The sequence below is a fragment of the Zea mays genome, chromosome 8 (assembly GCF_902167145.1).
Source record: "Zea mays cultivar B73 chromosome 8, Zm-B73-REFERENCE-NAM-5.0, whole genome shotgun sequence".
Taxonomy (NCBI): domain Eukaryota; kingdom Viridiplantae; phylum Streptophyta; class Magnoliopsida; order Poales; family Poaceae; genus Zea; species Zea mays.
This window is the reverse complement of record NC_050103.1, coordinates 24,665,676-24,685,573: the sequence shown is the minus strand read 5'-3', so window position 1 is coordinate 24,685,573 and position 19,898 is coordinate 24,665,676. Positions and strand designations below refer to the sequence as shown.

General features: G+C 50.7%; 1 protein-coding gene and 2 long non-coding RNA genes across 6 annotated transcripts; all 3 read right to left on the bottom strand.

The window, feature by feature from the left end:
- Positions 1 to 1,500: 1,500 nt before the first annotated feature.
- Positions 1,501 to 2,424, bottom strand: LOC109941718 (receptor like protein 29-like). Its single transcript, XM_020542928.3, has one exon. The coding sequence runs from the start codon at positions 2,348 to 2,350 to the stop codon at positions 1,853 to 1,855; it is 498 nt and encodes a 165-aa protein (XP_020398517.2). The 5' UTR covers positions 2,351 to 2,424; the 3' UTR covers positions 1,501 to 1,852.
- Positions 2,425 to 2,439: 15 nt separating this feature from the next.
- On the bottom strand, positions 2,440 to 6,966 carry LOC103634964 (uncharacterized). 3 transcript variants are annotated; one of them, XR_557042.4, is made up of 13 exons: positions 6,745 to 6,964; positions 6,451 to 6,513; positions 6,051 to 6,101; positions 5,561 to 5,673; positions 5,019 to 5,083; positions 4,852 to 4,890; positions 4,525 to 4,667; positions 4,352 to 4,408; positions 3,557 to 3,611; positions 3,398 to 3,472; positions 2,764 to 2,881; positions 2,607 to 2,653; positions 2,440 to 2,520 (listed from the first exon to the last, which is right to left on the bottom strand). It is a non-coding gene; the product is annotated as an uncharacterized lncRNA (long non-coding RNA). The 3 variants fall into 3 exon arrangements; XR_002264574.3 differs by having other exon boundaries at positions 4,852 to 5,083; positions 6,745 to 6,966; XR_002264575.3 differs by lacking the exon at positions 5,019 to 5,083 and having other exon boundaries at positions 6,745 to 6,962.
- A 42-nt stretch (positions 6,967 to 7,008) lies between these two features.
- LOC103634965 (uncharacterized) lies at positions 7,009 to 8,105 on the bottom strand. Of its 2 annotated transcripts, XR_557044.2 has the most exons (4): positions 7,693 to 8,102; positions 7,450 to 7,578; positions 7,192 to 7,317; positions 7,009 to 7,069 (listed from the first exon to the last, which is right to left on the bottom strand). It is a non-coding gene; the product is annotated as an uncharacterized lncRNA (long non-coding RNA). The 2 variants fall into 2 exon arrangements; XR_557043.2 differs by having other exon boundaries at positions 7,192 to 7,578; positions 7,693 to 8,105.
- Positions 8,106 to 19,898: the final 11,793 nt, after the last annotated feature.

Here is a 19,898-nt window from a genome sequence, read left to right as displayed (position 1 = left end):
GGTCGGTTGGTGTGGCGATTCGGCCAAGGTTGCTTCTCCGTGAAGCCTGCCCGAGCTGGGCCTCGGGCGAGTCGAAGGTGTGCCCGTCACTTGAGGGGACCCTCGGGCGAGGCGTGAATCTGCCTGGGTCGGCTGTTCCTGCCCGAGGCTGGGCTCGGGCGAGGCGAGATCGTGTCCCTTGAGTGGACGAAGCCTTGACCGGAATCGTGCCCATCAGGCCTTTGTAGCTTTGTGCTGATGGGGGTTACCAGCTGAGATTAGGAGTTTTGGGGTACCCCTAATTATGGTCCACGACAAGCCCCCTCAATCCTCACCATTACCCTTTGTCCCAAACAAGCCCTAAGTCGGCCCGTCAGTCCGTGTGCCCACAGCCGCACTCCCGAGTATAGGTGTACATTTGGGTCGGGTTTAATGGGCTGGCACGAAGCACGAAAAAAAGCACGGCCCAAGCACGGCACGACACGAAATTATTTTGGGCCGGGCCGGCCCGGCCCGATGCATCGGGCCGTGTTTGGGCCGACGCCGAGGCCCACGGGCGGGCACGAGCCCGACCCGTTTAAACAGACCCGAAATGGCCCGTTAATAGGCACGAAAAGGCCCGAAATGGCTGCCTCCACGGCCTCGGCAACGGCAGGCCGGCAGCGCACTTGTCCATGGCGGATGGGCCTAAGGCGCGGCCCATTTCCATTTAGCTTTAGGTCTTGCCATTGCCGACTTGCCCTGTTGCCTAGAAACCCTAAAACGCCGAGTCCTCTTGCTCCCGTCCCGTCCCCGTCCGTCTGCCGTCTCAGCCTCCCAGGCGGCCAGGAGGCCCCCAGCTCCAGCGTGACCGCGACCGGAGCAGCCCCTGCGGCCTGCGCGGCTGCGCCCCTGCGGCCTTGCGCGAGCGCGACGGTCACCAGAGCCGCCCCTGCGCCCCTGCTCGGCGGAGTCGCCCCTGCGCTCCTGCTCGACGGAGCCGCCTCTGCTCCCCTGCTCGACGAGCGCGACCGGAGCCGCCCCTGCTCGGCGGCGCGCCTGCGCCCTGCCGGCCTGCCCTCACGAGCTCCAGCGCGACCCAGCTATTGGTCTACCAAATGTGTATTTCGGGCCCAAATGTGTATTTCGGGGCAAATTTGTATTTCAGGCCTTTACTATTTTCGGGCCGCCCGTTTAAAGGCCAGCACGTTTAGCTATATACGGGTCGGCCCGTGGGCTGGCACGGCACGGCCCAAATTTAATATTGGGTCGGACCGGCCAGAAATTAAACGTGCCGGCCCTTTTTGGACTTGGGCCGGGCTGGACGACCCGAATGTACACCTATACTCCTGAGTCCTTAGCGGGTGAGACCAAAGATACGATGAATATCCGATATTTACTTGGTTATGATATATTTATAGGCTAAATATTCTAGATATGTAAATTTTATTAGTCAAAAACCTCTATTTTTCTTATTTTTAGGGAAAAATGTCTTTGGAGAAAATAAAGTTTTCAAACTAACTTTAAAAGAACAAAAAGTCCTGTAAGAAGGAAAAGTTTTACTAATCGGTCGACCGTCTACGTGTGTTTTATGGCAATTATAACCACGGACAGCGTGTTTGACGACTGTATTATTGTCAGAAGTCACGCGCTCGGTTAACCGAATGTGAATGAAGTGATCCGACAAACCCCACGTGTGCCAATCACGCACAAAAGAAACAACGTCATCCTAACTCCCCGGTCTTCACGCTTCACTTGGACTTCTTGTCACGAATCCCAACTACACACCTCAAACAATCAACATCGCGAGTTACAGCAACACACCTACGTACAGAGAGATCAACGGGTGCAAACAATTGCATGCAATGCACCGACCCTGGATGATCAGAGGAGCTCATAGCAAAAGGCAGCTGCACAGCGCAACCGCGGCGGGCCTGAGCAGCCCGGCCGGCCAGCGACCCGTCGTCACCTCTCCCCTGACCACTCTCCCGACGACCGAGCTCTCCGCGGCGGCGGACCGTTCGCAGTCGACGACGTCGTCGCCGCAGACTCCGACGCCCACGCCCGGCATGACGGCCCGGTCGGTGACGCACAGCCCCGGGTTGCCGCTCAGGTCCAGGTTCCGGCCGAGCCGCCTGAGGAACGCGGCGTCGAAAGGGACGACGCCGTCCAGCCCGTTCTTGCTCAGGTTGAGGTGGTACATGCGCTTGAGACGGCTGAGCCCCGGCGGGATCCGCCCGGTGAGGTTGTTGTTCTCCAGCGACAGCGTGGTGAGGCTGGACAGGAGGCCGAACGTGTCCGGTATGGGGCCCGAGTAGCCGGAGTTGGCCAGCCGGAGCTCCTGGAGCCTGGGGATGTTGCCCAGCTCGGGCGGCAGCGGGACGCCGCCCATGGGGTTGTTCTCCAAGATCAGGTACTGCAGGTCGCGGAGGCCGGAGAGGCCGGCGGGGAGGCGGCCGCGCAGCTCGTTGTTGCCGAGCGTCGGTACAGCATGAACCGATGATCTTTGGAGGCATTCTTCCTCCGCCGCTTTTCCATGAATGCATCAAGCTTTCCTGCCTCCTGTGAGCAATGAACACAAATTTTATGAACTGAGACAAATACCCCGGCTTTCAAAAAAAACTCCCAGTAAACCTTGTAGACTTTACCTTGAGCTCATTGTACTTGTTCATCAGCTTCCTTTCGCGAAGTTCAGCTCGTGAACAAAAAATCAACCATCAGGTTGAGGAACAGATAGTAACCATTTGATTAGAAGATAGACAGACAGTGAGGAGAGGAAGGAGGTATTGGGATTGAGGAACTCACGTTTCTTCAGATAGTATGGTCGTTTTCCAGCCTTTGCTGCCTCCCTCTCTTTCTTGATATGCTCACGCAAGATTTCCGATTCAACGTTCTTTGGAGGATGAGACTTCAACTGCTTATCCTGTAGGTAGTTACATTCCAGGAATCAACTAAACCAATCAATCATATTGCTCCCAGAAGCATACAAAGGTCAGCTTTTAAAAGTTCTCTCATAGATGTCAGCTTGTTTCTGGCAAGGCGTAACAGCTAACATCATCTTTAACTCCATTCAGATAAAAAATCAACTGTTGTCTAGTTTGTGATGCAATAACAAATAATTATATCCACAATATACTTTTAACGGATAAACATAGATATCCAAGAGTTTCACCGATGATGGATACTCTTTCTAGTTTCTAGTGATGCAGTATGGCCAACATTGCCTTTTTGCCTACTGGGACTGAACAGTTGAAGTGAACATAGTCAACATACTTCAATCAACTATCATATATCCAGTGGACAAAAAGTTAACCAAATATGCTATCAGTAAATTAAAATTCAGGAAGTTTAGCTCACTGATTATCACAAGATAAGCATCAACCTTTTATGAAAAAAAGATAATTTTCATGGTAACAGCCAACATGTTAAGTATACGTACAATCCATGTGACACGACTCTTCATTTCTCCAATGGCATCTAGGTCCTTAGATTTCTTAATCATTTTTTGGAGTCTCTACAAAAAAATGTGGATAGAATTATTTTCGTCGAATAGAAACATCTTCTAATCAATGCATTTGAATATGAACACTGAGCTCACTTATTTTTCAGCAGGAAAGTCTTCATCAAATAAGAAATTGTATCTTTTCCTAAACCTGCATACCAACCAAATCGATAAGTGTCAAGAATTCATCAAGCTTACAGCTAGTACCAGAATGAACAACCAAATAACACTTGAGGAGTAATGCTTTCAAAAGAAAAATGAATGGAAATACCAACAGGGTGAAATAAGTTAGGGGTCTGAATTCACCCATTCTAATAGGAAGCAGATAAATACATGTTTAGGTGAGTGCCCGTGCGTTGCAACGGAAACATATAATACCACAATAACTTATGTATAAATGTGTTATACTGTTAAGAAACATTTTTATGTAGCCTTGTTGAGTTCACAATCAGCACATGGATTGGATCCAATAGAGAGTTCTCTCAACCAACCAAACAATTAGTGGAACAAAGACTTCCAGTCGAGGAATGACCGAATGAGAAAATTTCAGTGTCTACCAAATGGAGAGGTTTAATTGCATGAATAGCTTGAGCAGCACAAACTGCTTGACTAAGTACTTTGAATGAACCAAATAACTCACCAATATACAACTACTAAAAACATGTAAAGATCATCTTTATTTTTCAAAGCATAATAACCAACACCACTCTTGAAGATGATACATTATTTGAAAATGCAGTGGACTTCACAAAATCGAAAAATCAATGCATAATATATATGCAACATTTCTGTCCACTAAGCACAAAAAAGGAAAAAATTGTCATTATAGATAGATAAATAAGAAATTTCAACCATGAAGTGTGGCACAATAGATGTCCAGAGGTAACTTACCTCAGCTTCATTATAAAGCCCACAAGCTTGATTTGTTGTATTCAACAAAGATGCTTCCTGCATTTAAAACATTCAAAAGTTATTTACATCCAACTCTCGAGCCTAGCAGGTAGGTATCTTCTGAAACATATGGCATAAATCATCAGCTCCCTTGTCCATGTTTCATTCTTTACCTGCTTACAAATAAATCAAAGGGAAGAAACACATCGCGAGTTGTAAATTTTAGGTGATAATGACTGGCAAGTAACACTGTGACATGCTCTAGAATTGGTTCCTTTTGCTTCTCTACATCAGGCTCCTTCCTTTTCCTGTATGCCTGGAAAAGGTCCCAAAGTTAATGTTCTTTAATACCCATCATTCGAAAATCAAGAAACAAAGGTATTGTTTCTTGATATTGTATCTTACTGTCAGTTATTAATTAAGACCAACAACTTATCAATCACCGATTCATCAAAGTATCCAAGGAAAGAAGATTTGGGAGGAATAAGTCATGACAGTACCTAGTTCCCAGCACAACTTGGAAGACTCCAAAAGTACACCTGTAAGAAAACTATTATAGGCTAGGAGCTAGAGAGGAAAAGGTTATGAACAACAAAATATATTTGTTTGCCGCACGGACAATATGTAAAGGTGTAGTTATATGCAAGAGCAAGATGTTGGATAATACATGAAATTATTTTTGTATCCCTTCAAATGTACACCATTGACTTTCATATCCACATATAGCATTACCTGGCACAACAACAAAAAATGTCAATGATCAATAAGTACTACAAATAGTAAAACATTTGTGTAGGAGAATACTCCTTCAGTAGAATTGGCAAAATAAGAGGAAGAACCTAAGGGTAAAGCACACCACTTGGGTCTCTCCAACAAACAAAATTCTAACTATAAATTAGATAGCTTGCAAAGGAGAGGATGGGCCACTGTTTTAATTCACAAACTTTGCTCCCATCAACCTGAGAACACAAAGGTTATTGCTTTATATTGTTCCTTTGCACAGGATGTTTGAAAAAAATCAAACTGAATTTACATGGTTGTTCTGGTGGTAATGAGAAAGGAAGCAAGTGACATCGTTGTCTACATCTTGTGAAACCGTTGCAATACACCAAACCAGTGTGTTCAAAAATCAAATATAACAACCAAATAGCATATACTACGTCATTAGGGGGATATCGCTCAAACAAAGCTAGCATTAGGGAGTTAAACCTTTTGTATAGATTTATATCTGCTAGCACATGACCCTCGCGGCGGCGACATACGTGCATGGTAGAATCTTTGGCTCGCATAGCTGCAAGAAGTTGATCCACATAAGAACATACCTGTAGGTTCATGTATACAAAAAATAAAGATCAGAACCCAAATCTGTAAAAAAGAGAAATAAATCTCTCATCATATTTACTCTCGCGCATCATGAAGCTGACAAGATAGTAAGAACAACACAAAGGTTTAAAATACTCAAATATGCAAAAAATAATCTTGTACAGATTTCTGATATTAGCCCAAGATATGAAAATACCAACAATGGATCTGTCAAAAGATAATCATATTAAGCATTCATTTCGCTAAAGCGGTGTTGTCAACAAAAGTTAGACATTGCTTCACAAAAATGTTGGCAATCAAATGGTGCTACCAGGAAAGAAATGGTATAGCTATCGTTAGTAGCTATGGCAGCATAACAGTGTGCATTTCCATTTACCTTATCTTCGACTTTCTCATCAACATCGGTCTCGACAGTAGCAAGATCAAGCTGCTCAAGTTCAGAAAAGACTGCAGTTAATACAGAGGTCATCCTTAGCTCCAACTAAAATTGTCAAAAGAGTTTGTGGCTATACTAAATTCTCAAACAACAAAACGATCATTACTGAAATGTGCGGAGGTATGAAACAGAAAGCTCAAATCATCACAAAAACATTTCCAATTATATGTATTCTACACCCAATCAGCCAGTTACACCCAATCAGCCAGCAAGGGGTCTTTTGCATGCAAGCCAGGGCTTGAACCCTGAGCAGCAGCCTCCCAACTGGAGGTCCTACCATTGTGTTATTATTGTGTTTAAAATTTTGTTTTCAAGATCAGTAAACAAAAGTAAATCGTACCTTCGTATTGTTGCATAACATTTCACAATTTTTTGGGGTGAACTCTTCCACACATGGAGTACCCTACAAAGAAATGAGTGGATAACACCATAAACAAAGTTACACCTTCCAAAAATCATTGATGTAAGTGTCGTCATTTCAGAAAGTCCCATGTGATGAGATAATTTCTCTACAAACTTACTACTACCTCCGCTCTCAAATATTTGTCGTCCGCTAGTTCATTTTTGAACTAAATCGCCATAAATAAAAAAGAACAGAGTGAGTATTATGTTGCACAAATGACCACTTTAATACCTTTTTAAGCTCAAGAGATAAATCATCATCTTCCATGATGACCCATGGCAAGTTATCACAGACATATTGAGCAGCATCTTTGCCATTATGGCCGTCAAAAATCTGTGAATAAGAATCAAAGGCCTATGAGAGAGCACCTGCAACTTGGCGGACAGTTTTTAGGACAAAGCAAGATGCAAAGCAATCAACGTTATTATTTGCTTTCTAGAATCGTTCGATGCAGATTATGAGACTAATGGATGGATGTAGGCATTACCGGCAAGTGCGCTACCGAGAAGTGAGTTCTTTCTGACGTTGAGCACCAAGGCTGGGCAACTGCACGAGCCTGACAGGGATAGAGCCGAAAAGGCAGAGATAAATTTTATAGTTAATTAGGTATACTGGATAAGCTTGCTTGCCAAATCACCGGCATATCAACAAAACTTCTATGGAAAAGTAAGTGCATACCTTTGATGATTCAGAAATCAATACTAAACTTCATTGTCGACCATATGTATTCAAATGACGTTGTACCATGAGTCATCCCGTAAGGAGGCAAGCAATAACAGTTTTCTCCCTATAATCCAGTGGTTTCTACATGGCACCATAATGGTAAAATACAAAAGAATTTATATCAGCCAGCTTTACCAATACATAAGTACCAACCACAGATCCAAGTATATGTTGTAGAATGTGTATGTTGGGTGGGAGACAATGTCTTTTTACCAAATAATTGTGATAGTAAAGAAACATATCTATAAGCAGGTTCCTCCCTTGCATGTGCAGCAAGATGGCTGCCATGAAGAGGAAGATAGAACACATCCCAAACATGACAGTGATAGGGAATGCATTCACCTGCAAAGACCATGTCCACAAGCAAATCGTTACTTGTGTGCTGATATTTCTATATAATTCTTGCCAGCACAACTAAAGAGAACATAGTAGTTGGGAGAGGGAATGGCTCCTTACGATGTAAAGCACCACACAAACAAATAAGTTGAGTGGTATGCGGAAGAAGTTCATGATTGTGCTTCTCGCTTCCTCAGGAATGTACTGAGATCTCATCTTCATGATTGACGGCCAATATGCCAACACAAGCCTCAAAGGTGCAGAAACCAAGAAGCTGAAGAGAACCTCCAATTGATATGCTGCCTCCTTTCACAGAAGACGTTGGCACTAAGATCTGTTTGGACATTATAACAGCAAATAGACATTAGCAATGTTTCAATGGCAGGGACTACTATGTTCTCTTTAGTTGTGCTGCAAATACAGTGTTGCAGATACAGTGCGGCATCAAAGTAAGGATTAGCCTCTGATACTTCACTTTGCTGCAGATACAGTGGAAGGCATAAAAACTATCTACGCCATCCTTCCCTTGTTCCTTCCCCACGACAACCGCCCAGATCTTGTCAAACAAAATTGTGATTTTGTCAAAGAGCTCAACTAAGTTTCTCAAGGTAACTGAGATGGTCTAAATCGGATAATTTCTTTGGCTACTAAATCATTTTTGTGAACCTGAAGTGAACGAAGCAAGTTAAAATAGAATCGGTCAGCACAGCAGATCACATAGCTTCCAAGGTCAAACTCGATCAGCTAATTCAAAACTATTGCTAAGCAGCTATAAGCCAACACAAACGTTTTGTGCACTGACCCTACTTGAGATGCAAATCTTGAATCAACACACGGAAAGCTACACACATGAGGGAGGGAGGGAAAGGAAAGGACACTTCACCTCGTGGTCGCAGTTGACGAACTCCTGCTCCGAAAGCACCTCCAACTTGCCAGTTGTGAGGTAGTGCGCACCCTCCAGCACTCCCAACGCGCTGAACGACCAGCAGGATCCACACGAACCCTAAACAGCAGCCCTAGAAAAGAATTTCAGGAGAAAAGAGCAAATAGATCGATGTGAAAGGAACGACTCCGATCTTTGGATCCATGGTCACCAGATTTTGCAGAAAACGACCTAGTTCTTGATGGGCCCGACGACGATGTGGTCCCTCCAGTCAAAGTCGTCTGGGAGGCCATCAGTGGGGAGCACGGGCGCTTCATGCGCCAATTCCGCGAGCTCTCTGAGAAGCGCGCGCTAGAACTTACGAATGCCAAGGTAGGGTGTGGGATCTGGGCGCCGAGGGAGGGGGACGGGGCTGGGGCCCAATGCAGGATTGAACTCCACCTCCCGCTACCGGGACAAACACGAGCACGGACCACATCGTGTTGGCCACAGCGAGGGGATCTGGCGGCGCCGCCGACGCAACACGGTGGAGCACGGACCGAGCCATCCCTGCGCATGCATTGAGACGCGAAGGGGGGCGTTACCATTGGCTGGACGGGGAAGAAGAGAGGAGCCAGGGGGCGCCACAACCGCCGGCTGGACAGGGAAGAAGAACGTGGATCCAGGGCGGTGCAGGCGTCAGTTTCTTCTCCCAAGGACTGCTGCGACGACGGCAACTTCTCCGATACCGGCGATGACGCGTGCTAAACACACAAGACTCATGCGGAAGGTGGGGCAAGATCTCGAGGAGGAAGAGGGCGAGAGAGAGGAGTGGGGACTGGGGAGCGAGTGGAGAGAATGGAGGCGAGAGAGAGGTGTGGGGAGCGAGTGGAGAGAATGGAGACCGAGGCAGATGCCTAGGAAGGGGCGGTCCCTTTGGATGTACTCACGGAGTGCGTCGGCCATGCCCGTCCTGTTGAGGACGTCCATGGCGGAGCCGAAGGCGCCGACACCGGGAAAAAACGAGTCGTTCCGCGGCGACGATGTCCTCCGGGCTCTGCACGTCGCCGATGTCGAAGCCGAGGTAGCGAATTGCGTAGTGGAGCTCTCCTCCGGGCTCTCCACGAGCTGACCGAGCGGTTGGGCGCGACGTCGTGCGGAAGAAGACTGCTGCGGTGGAGTATGGGCCGCCCCAAACGTATGGGCCGCACCAAAATTTCAGCCCAGAGCGCCGGTACTGCTGTGGTGTTGTGTCTTGCAAAAAACAATTAGTACCATACTGGCTAGTAAAGGAGACATAGAGCGGCTTATAAGCGTTGGCTCGGACGCAACAATAAGAACTCTGTTGTTGTGTGTTTAGTGGCTGAACTATCTAGATTCAACTCGTGAGTACGTGTAAATTTTTGCTGGCCCTGGGGGCGCACGTAGATGGCAGAACACGTAGACGGCAGAACGGCAGAACACGTCAGAGGCAGACTACTATTGCTTACTTAATAAGTAGTAGAGATTTTCGTTTTCTACTCTAAGGCTAGCAAGAGAAATGTTTAATTCTTCAATCCTAGCAAGCAAATCATCATTATTATCTCTAGGATTGGGAATTGAAACATTACAAACATGTGAATCAACCTTAGCATTTAAACTAGCATTTTCATGTCTAAGGTTGTCAATCATCTCATGGCAAGTGCTTAGCTCACTAGATAGTTTTTGACATTTTTCTACTTCTAGAGCGTAAGCATTTTTAACCTTAACATGTTTCTTGTTTTCCTTAATAAGACAATCCTCTTGGGAATCCAAAAGGTCATCCTTTTCATGAATAGCACTAATTAATTCATTTAATTTTTCCTTTTGTTCCATGTTAAGATTGGCAAAAAGGGTACGCAAGTTATCTTCCTCATCACTAGCATTATCATCACTAGAGGTTTCATATTTAGTGGAGGATCTTGATTTTACCTTCCTTTTGCCGTCCTTTGCCATGAGGCACTTGTGGCCGACGTTGGGGAAGAGGAGTCCCTTGGTGACGGCGATGTTGGCGGCGTCCTCATCGTCGGAGGAGTCGCTTGAGCTTTCGTCGGAATCCCACTCCCGACAAACATGGGCATCGCCACCCTTCTTCTTGTAGTACCTCTTCTTCTCCTTTCTTCTCCCCTTCTTGTCGTCGCCTCGGTCACTGTCACTAGATATAGGACATTTAGCAATAAAATGACCGGGCTTACCACATTTGTAGCAAACCTTCTTGGAGCGGGTCTTGTAGTCTTTCCCCCTCCTTTGCTTGAGGATTTGGCGGAAGCTCTTTATGACGAGCGCCATTTCCTCATTGTCGAGCTTGGAGGCGTCTATTGGTTGTCGACTTGGTGTAGCCTCCTCCTTCTTTTCCTCCGTCGCCTTGAATGCGACGGGTTGAGCTTCGGATGTGGTGGGTTCGTCAAGCTCGTTGATCTTTCTCGAGCCTTCGATCATGCACTCAAAACTTACAAAATGCCCGATAACTTCCTCGGGGGTCATTTTAGTATATCTAGGATTACCACGAATTAATTGAACTTGTGTAGGGTTAAGGAAAATAAGAGATCTTAGAATAACCTTAACCACTTCATGGTCATCCCACTTTACGCTCCCGAGGTTGCGCACTTGGTTCACCAAGGTCTTGAGCCGGTTGTACATGTGTTGTGGCTCCTCCCCTTTGCGAAGCCGGAACCGACCGAGCTCCCCCTCGATCGTTTCCCGCTTGGTGATCTTGGTGAGCTCATCTCCCTCGTGCGCGGTTTTGAGCACATCCCAAACCTCCTTGGCGCTCTTCAACCCTTGCACTTTGTTATACTCCTCTCTACTTAAAGAAGCGAGGAGTATCGTTGTCGCTTGAGAGTTGAAGTGCTCGATTTGGGCCACCTCATCCTCATCATAATCTTTATCCCCTACGGACGGTACCTGTGCACCAAACTCAACAACATCCCATATACTTTTGTGGAGTGAGGTTAGATGAAATCGCATTAAATCACTCCACCTAGCATAGTCTTCACCATCAAAAGTTGGTGGTTTGCCTAATGGGACGGAAAGTAAAGGTGCATGTTTAGAAATGCGAGGGTAGTGTAGGGGGATCTTACTAAACTTCTTACGCTCTTGGCGTTTAGAAGTTACGGAGGGCGCGTCGGAGTCGGAGGTCGATGTTGATGAAGTGTCGGTCTCGTAGTAGACCACTTTCCTCATCCTCTTTTGCTTGTCCCCACTCCGATGCGGCTTGTGGGAAGAAGATTTTTCCTTCTTCTCTTTGTGGTGAGAAGAAGATTTCTTCTCCTTCCCTTTGTTGGAGGAGATCTTCTTCTTCTCCCTCCTTTTGGTGCGGGACTCTTCCGATGAAGTGCTTCCGTAGCTTGTAGTGGGCTTTTCGCCGGTCTCCATCTCCTTATTGGCGTGATCTCCCGACATCACTTCGAGCGGTTAGGCTCTAATGAAGCACCAGGCTTTGATACCAATTGAAAGTCGCCTAGAGGGGGGTGAATAGGGCGAAACTGAAATTTACAAATATAAACACAACTACAAGCCGGGGTTAGCGTTAGTAATAAAGAAACGAGTCCGCGAGAGAGGGTGAAAAACAAATCCCAAGCGAATAAGCAAGTGAGACACGGAGATTTGTTTTACCGAGGTTCGGTTTTCTCAAACCTACTCCCCGTTGAGGAGGCCACAAAGGCCGGGTCTCTTTCAACCCTTCCCTCTCTCAAACGATCCACGGATCGAGTGAGCTTTCTCTTCTCAATCACTTGGAACACAAAGTTCCCACAAGGACCACCACAAGTTTGGTGTCTCTTGCCTCAATTACAAGTGAGTTTGATTGCAAAGAAAGGATCAAGAAAGAAGAAAGCAATCCAAGCGCAAGAGCTCGAAAGAACACAAGCAAATCACTCTCTCTAGTCACTATGACGTTGTGTGGAATTTGGAGAGGATTTGATCTCTTTGGTGTGTCTAGAATTGAATGCTAGAGCTCTTGTAGTAGTTGGGAAGTGGAAAACTTGGATACAATGAATGGTGGGGTGGTTGGGGTATTTATAGCCCCAACCACCAAAAGTGGTCGTTGGGAGTCTGTCTGTTCGATGGCGCACCGGACAGTCCGGTGCACACCGGACAGTCCGGTGCCCCCTGCCACGTCATCACTGCCGTTGGATTCTGACCGTTGGAGCTTCTGACTTGTGGGCCCGCCTGGGTGTCCGGTGCACACCGGACATCTACTGTTCCTTGTCCGGTGTGCCGGAGTGGGCGCGCCTGACATCTGCGCGCGCAGAGCGCGCATTAAATGCGCGGCAGAGAGCCGTTGGCGCGGAGATAGCCGTTGCTCCGGGGTTGCACCGGACAGTCCGGTGAATTTTAGTGGACTAGCCGTTGGAGTTTTCCCGAAGCTGGCGAGTTCCTGAGGCCGCTCCTCCTTGGCGCACCGGACACTGTCCGGTGTACACCGGACAGTCCGGTGAATTATAGCGGAGTCGCCTCTGGAAATTTCCGAAGGTGGCTAGTTTGAGCTGGAGTCCTCTGGTGCACCGGACACTGTCCGGTGTACACCGGACAGTCCGATGCTTCCAGACCAGAGGGCCTTCGGTTCCCACTTTGCTCTTCTGTTGAATCCAAAACTTGGTCTTTTTATTGGCTGAGTGTGAACCTTTTACACCTGTGTAATCTATACACTTGGGCAAACTTAGTTAGTCCAAATGTTTGTGTTGGGCAATTCAACCACCAAAATAAATTAGGGACAAGGTGTAAGCCTAATTCCCTTTCATTGTCGTCGTGGGCCCTGCCACCCTCCGCGGGTGGCCCGACCCTGTGGAAGTGGCGCCGAAGCATGACGCACTCCTCAAGGGTGTGCTTGACGGGCCCCTGATGGTAGGGGCACGACTCCTTGAGCATCTTGTCGAAGAGGTTAGCACCTCCGGGGGGCTTCCGAGGGTTCTTGTACTCGGCGGCGGCGACAAGGTCCGCGTTGGCGGCGTCACGTTTCGCTTGCGACTTCTTCTTGCCTTTCTTCTTGGCGCCGCGCGGAATTGATGCCTCGGGAGCCTCTTCCGATGGGCGGCCCTGGGGCTGCTTGTCCTTTCGGAAGATCGCCTCGACCGCCTCCTGGCCAGAGGCGAACTTGGTGGCGATGTCCATCAGCTTCGCTCGCCCTGGTGGGGGTCTTGCGACCCAACTTACTCACCAGGTCGCGGCAGGTGGTGCCGGCAAGGAACGCGCCGATGACATCCGAGTCGGTGATGTTGGGCAGCTCGGTGCGCTGCTTCGAGAATCGCCGGATGTAGTCCCGAAGAGACTCTCCCGGCTGTTGCCGGCAGCTTCGGAGGTCCCAGGAAATCCCGGGGCGCACGTACGTGCCCTGGAAATTGCCGGCGAAGGCTTGGACCAAATCATCCCAGTTGGAGATCTGCCCCGGAGGCAGGTGCTCCAACCAGGCGCGAGCAGTGTCGGAGAGGAACAGGGGGAGGTTGCGGATGATGAGGTTGTCGTCGTCCGTTCCACCCAGTTGGCAGGCCAGGCGGTAGTCTGCGAGCCACAGTTCCGGTCTCGTTTCCCCCGAGTACTTTGTGATAGTAGTTGGGGGTCGGAACCGGGTCGGGAACGGCGCCCGTCGGATGGCCCGACTGAAGGCCTGCGGACCGGGTGGTTCGGGCGAGGGACTCCGATCCTCCCTGCTGTCGTAGCGTCCCCCACGCCTGGGGTGGTAGCCTCGGCGCACCCTTTCGTCGAGGTATGCCCGACGGTCGCGACGATGGTGCTCGTTGCCGAGGTGGCCCGGGGCCGCAGGCGCGGTGTTGCGCGTGCGCCCGGTGTAGACTGAGGCTTCCCGCATGAATCGGGAAGTCGCGGCATGAGGTTCTGAGGGGTATCCCTGCCTTCGGGAGGCAGAGCTCTCGGCCCGTCGGACCGCAGCGCCTTCCAGGAGATTCTTGAGCTCTCCCTGGATTCGCCGACCCTCGGTGGTTGATGGCTCCGGCATCGCGCGGAGGAGCATCGCTGCGGCGGCCAGGTTCTGACCGACCCCGCTGGATGCGGGTGGCGGCCTGACCCTGACGTCGTTGGCGACGCGGTGCTGGAAACCCTGGGGCAGGTGACGTATTTCTCCGGCCGGGGGTTGGCCCGCCCATACCTGCCCGACGTTCCGGCGGATCGGCTCAAGCGCTCCTGCTCCCTCGTCGAGCCTGGCCTGCGCCCCGCGGACTTGCTCGAGCTGTGGGTCGTGACCCCCCGCCGGAACGGGGACCACAGCTAGCTCCCGCGGGATGTCAGCGCGAGGCGCCGGCCTAGGGAGATCACCGTCCTCCGGCATGCCGAGATGGTTGCCTTCGGAGGGATCCCCTAGCTCGACGTGGAAACATTCGCGGCTTGGGCCGCAGTCCTCGTCGTCAAGGCTGCGGCTACCGTCGGAACAGTCGGAGAGGCAGTAGTCACATGCGGTCATAAAGTCCCGCATGGCACTGGGGTTGCCAAATCCAGAGAAATCCCAACAGATGCTGGGATCGTCATCTTCCTCGGACCTAGAGGGCCCATAGGTCGAGACGTCCGTCAATCGGTCCCAAGGCGACCGCATACGAAACCCCAGAGGGGTTGCACTCGCCTCAACGAGAGCGCCCGCCAAAGCGAGGTCGCTAGGCGGGTTGAGGCCGAGTCGAAATGACGTAAGATGGGAATCAGTCAGTACCTTTTGGTCGACGAGGAGCGACATAGTCACGTCGGGGACTGATTGCGCCGTCGTCTTAGGTACGAGGGCGATGTCCCGCAAGCCCTCCGCGAGCGCGCCGGCGTCGTCCACTTGCTCGGGATTGGTGTGTCGCGGTGGGACGGCGCTCGCCTTCGTCTCTAACGCGAGGTCGACGACCGACGCGCCCCCCGTTGGGGCGCTGGGGACGTCGATTCACTCGACAGCCGACGAAGCGCGACCTCCCGCTTGGCCTTGGTTGCCCCGCCTCCTCCTCCGTTGGCGGGGGAGAGGACGGGGCGAGCTCGAATGTTGTTCTCCCACCACGCGGGGAAGATGTCGTCGATTCCGCCGCCGGCGGGTGGGTTGTCGGCCGCCATTGTCGTTGTCACGCGGTGGTGGAAGGAGTATCATGTCGTAGCTGTCGTCGAAGGACATGAACTCAAGACTCCCGAAACGGAGCAACGTCCCGGGCCGGAGAGGTTGCTGGAGACTGCCCATCTGGAGCTTGACGGGAAGCTGTTCGTCAGCACGCAGCAGACCCCTACCTGGCGCGCCAACTGTCGGCGTCTCGAGACCGGGGGGTCCCAAAGCCGACGAGTGAGTGTGCCGCGTGCCCCAGCCCAGATGGGTCGAGCACGTGGGCGAGCGCGAAGGGGGGAAGCGAGGTGGCCGGAGACGGGCGTGAGAGAGGTGGAAATCCCGCGGCCTTCATGTTCGTCCTGCGCCCAGGTCGGGTGCGCTTGCAGTAGGGGGTTACAAGCGTCCACGTGGGTGAGGGAAGCGAGCGGCCCCAAGAGAGCGCCTGTCCCGTCCTCGTCCCCGCGCGGCCAACCTTCTCTAAGAAGGCTCTGGTCCTTCCTTTTATAGGAGTAAGGAGAGGATCCAGGTGTACAATGGGGATGTAGCAGAGTGCTACGTGTCTAGCGGAGGGAGAGCTAACGCCCTAAGTACATGCCAATGTGGCAGCCGGAGAGATCTTGGCACCCTACTGGTGTGATGTCGTGGCTGTCGGAGGAGCAATGGAGCCTGGCGGAGGGACAGCTGTCGGAGCGGTCGAGTCCTTGCTGACGTCCCCCTGCTTCCGTAAGGGAGCTGAGAGCCGCCGTCGTCACAGGGCTTGCGGGGCGCCATCATTGCCTATCTGGCGGAGCTAGCCAGATGGGACACTGGTCTTGTCTTCTGCGGCCCGAGTCGGCTCGGGGTAGGGTGATGATGGCGCTTCCTATTGACGTGGCTGGCCTGTGCCCTAGGTCGGGCGACGTGGAGGCTCCTCCGAAGCCGAGGTCGAGTCTGTCTTCCATGGCCGAGGCCGAGCCCGAGCCCCTGGGTCGGTCGAGGCGGAGGTTGTTCGGCAGAGGCCAGGGCGGAGTCCGAGCCCTGGGGTCGGGCGAAGCGGAGTTCGTCGTCTTCTGGGGCTGAGCCCGAGTCCGAGCCCTGGGTCGGGCGGAGCGGAGTTCGTCGTCTTCTGGGGCTGAGCCCGAGTCCGAGCCCTGGGTCGGGCGGAGCGGAGTTCGTCGTCTTCTGGGGCTTAGCCCGAGTCCGAGCCCTGGGTCGGGCGGAGCGGAGTTCGCCGTCTTCCGGGGCTTAGCCCGAGTCCGAGCCCTGGGTCGGGCGGAGCGGAGTTCGCCGTCTTCCAGGGCTTAGCCCGAGTCCGAGCCCTGGGTCGGGCGGAGTGGAGTTCGCCGTCTTCCGGGGCTTAGCCCGAGTCCGAGCCCTGGGTCGGGCGGAGCGGAGTTCGCCGTCTTCCGGGGCTTAGCCCGAGTCCGAGCCCTGGGTCAGGCGGAGCGGAGTTCGCCGTCTTCCGGGGCCTAGCCCGAGTCCGAGCTCTGGGTCGGGCGGAGCGGAGTTTCCTATGGCCCCTTTGGCAAGGCCTGACTGCCTGTCAGTCTCACTCTGTCAAGTGGCACTGCAGTCGAAGTGGCGCAGGCGACGCTGTCCTTCTGTCAGACCGGTCAGTGGAGCGGCGAAGTGACGGCGGTCACTTCGGCTCTGCCGGGGGGCGCGCGTCAGGATAAAGGTGTCAGGCTACCTTTGCGTTAAATGCTCTTGCGACTCGGTCGGTCGGCACGACAATTTAGTCAGGGTTGCTTCTTAGCGAAGGCAAGGCCTCGGGCGAGCCGGAGATGTGTCCGCCGTTAAGGGGGGCCTCGGGCGAGACGGAAATCCCTTGGGGTCGGCTGCCCTTGCCCGAGGCTAGGCTCGGGCGAGGCGTGATTGAGTCACTCGTATGGACTGATCCCTGACTTAATCGCACCCATCAGGCCTCTGCAGCTTTATGCTGATGGGGGTTACCAGCTGAGAATTAGGCGTCTTGAGGGTACCCCTAATTATGGTCTCCAACAGACACCTATATACAAAAAATAGTATTGTCAGTAAAAAAATTGGCAGCATGTCCCCTAGACGGTGAGTTTTCTATAACCTGCAAAGAAACGACAGCACGATGGCTGACATACTCATTCCATGTAAATTAATAACTAAGTAGTAGGTAATAGCTAAACCACACCACTAAATAGTGAATGTGATAGAGAATATGTTGTAGATAGAAATTGATATCAAAATTCATTATATTAGTTCGACCTCAAGTCAAATCATCTAAAGTTCAACTAGGTTTCTAGAGATTGATATCAAAATTCATTGTACCAAATTGGCATACTACGACAATAATTTCGATGACAAATCTAATGGTATTTATTTTTGATATCATAAATATTTGTAATTTAATTAGACATAAGTAGCGGTGGTAATGGATCATGGCCCTAATACTTTTCACAAACCAACAAAGCCCTTAATTTTGTTAGTTCAAAATTGTATTGTTTTATGATCCGGTCCTAACTTGATTCGATCCGTAAATTTGCTAGGCTAAATTAAATGGCCCGTTACCACCCCTAGACATAAGACAGTCTGGCTTAAAACAAAATTAAGGCGAATTCCGATTCTGAACAGAGGAAGATTAGCATTTACGTGATATAAGCACAGTTTAAAACAATTGAGGAAACAGGAGCTTGCCGGCGGGGAGAACGGAGGCTGGCCGCGGCGTGGTGGCCGGCGGGGGGCGGCCGGTAGCGGCAGGCCGGAGAGGCGATGCGGCGGCGCGGTTCGGCAATGGTAAAAGGCGGACGAACGAGTGAGAGAAAGGAGAGGAAGGAAGGAGAAAGAAGGTGGGCTGTCGTTTAATTTCTAGCTCGGGGCCGAGCTAGGTGTCACGGTGGAAGCCACGTCAGCAAGCTAGATGCCAAGACCTGTGACGCCGAGCCGTGTAAGGTCGCGTCATAGGCCGTGGCGCCGAGCTTTGAGTCCAGGTCCAGATCTAGAAATACTTTGTTCATGGGTCTAAATGTAAATATTTTTCGAAAAAATATGCTAAAAAGAAAAAAAAATCGGCATGCCTGCTAGCTGCTGCTGACTGTCTCATTACTTAGCCATTGACCGGCGCGTCTGGTTCTGGTTCATCGTCTTCATCCCGGAACATTTACCACGCACTGCTGCATTTGCACTGCACCATAGCCCGAGAACTGAACGTCCTAGTTAATTAGTACTCTCGACATGAGTGAGGGCCGGGGCTGAAGGAGACATGGATTGAACTTGAACGCTAGCTATCTATCGATCGAAGATAGCTAGCTAGGCAGCTAGCGCCAGGACAGGCGGGGGAGCACAGATCGAGCTGGCTAGCTGATCGATGAGACGACGGACGGTACAATCATACCGTGCCTTTGCGCAACACCAGCGACGACAGCCACTGTCTGTTCGAGATCTGCCGAGTCCTGTTCCTGTTCCTAGCAGCAGCAGCAGCAGTTGCACTACCCTAGTTCAGTGTAGCGTGTAGTGTAGCTGGGCGGCCGCGTCGATCGGAAAGAAACCTACCTCAGTCCGCTGCGCGCCTGGCATGCCCCGTTGCCATGCATGCACATGCCCATATTGTTGCTACATTGCTAGCTAGGGCTAGGCTGGTTGGTATATAATACTATATAATAATGCTATGCAGCAGTCTGGCCTAATGCTGGGAATGTGGACCGGATTTTTTGGCCTAACACGATCACGATCCAAAAACAGGAGCTCAAAGTGCGGTTAAGCACGAAATAATTTTTTGGCCTAGTGCTTGAACCCGGCCTCAAAATTCGAACCGTCGAGCCCTCAGCATGGCCCGCACACACAAATGTGCTTGTCTTGGGCCGGCATGGCCCAATAAAGCCAAGTTATTTAATTTCTTCAATTTAGTATATGCTATCGATTTTATATTCTTGTGATATTTTAAGTTTATGGGGCCAAATGATGCTATGATTGTTTAATATATATAATTTAGTAAGCGATGAATTTTATGTCATTCTAATATTTTTATGTGTGGTCAACTATATGGGCTGGGCTTGGGTTGAGACGGTTCAACGAAGGCACGATGTGGTTTAGGGTCGGGCTAAACCACTGTTTTTACATTTCGGTCTAGTACGACACGATCCAAAAATTTTTACGTTTTATTGGCTAAAATCCGTTTCGCACGAAACACGATAAACTTGGCTAGCCTAGTCTAGCCTAGCCTAGCCCGACCTAATTCACAGCACTACCCTGGCCCCTCGGAGGACGGGGACGGTCGACCATGAATTCACGACGATGCATGGACCATGAGCACACTAGCTACCTCTCCCCGCCGTCAGAGATCAGACGACACTCCGCGCTGATGACCCGAGTCATCAACCGACGAAACCGCCACGATTTCTTTACCGCTGCGTCCGTAACCGACGGCGCGGCCGGTGCCCGCGCGCCGACCCAGTGAGTGCCCGACCGTCGGGCGGCATGGCG

Excerpts from the sequence above, each read along its gene's own strand:
- LOC109941718 (XM_020542928.3), bottom strand. The coding sequence starts at position 2,350 with ATGGGCGGCGTCCCGCTGCCGCCCGAGCTGGGCAACATCCCCAGGCTC.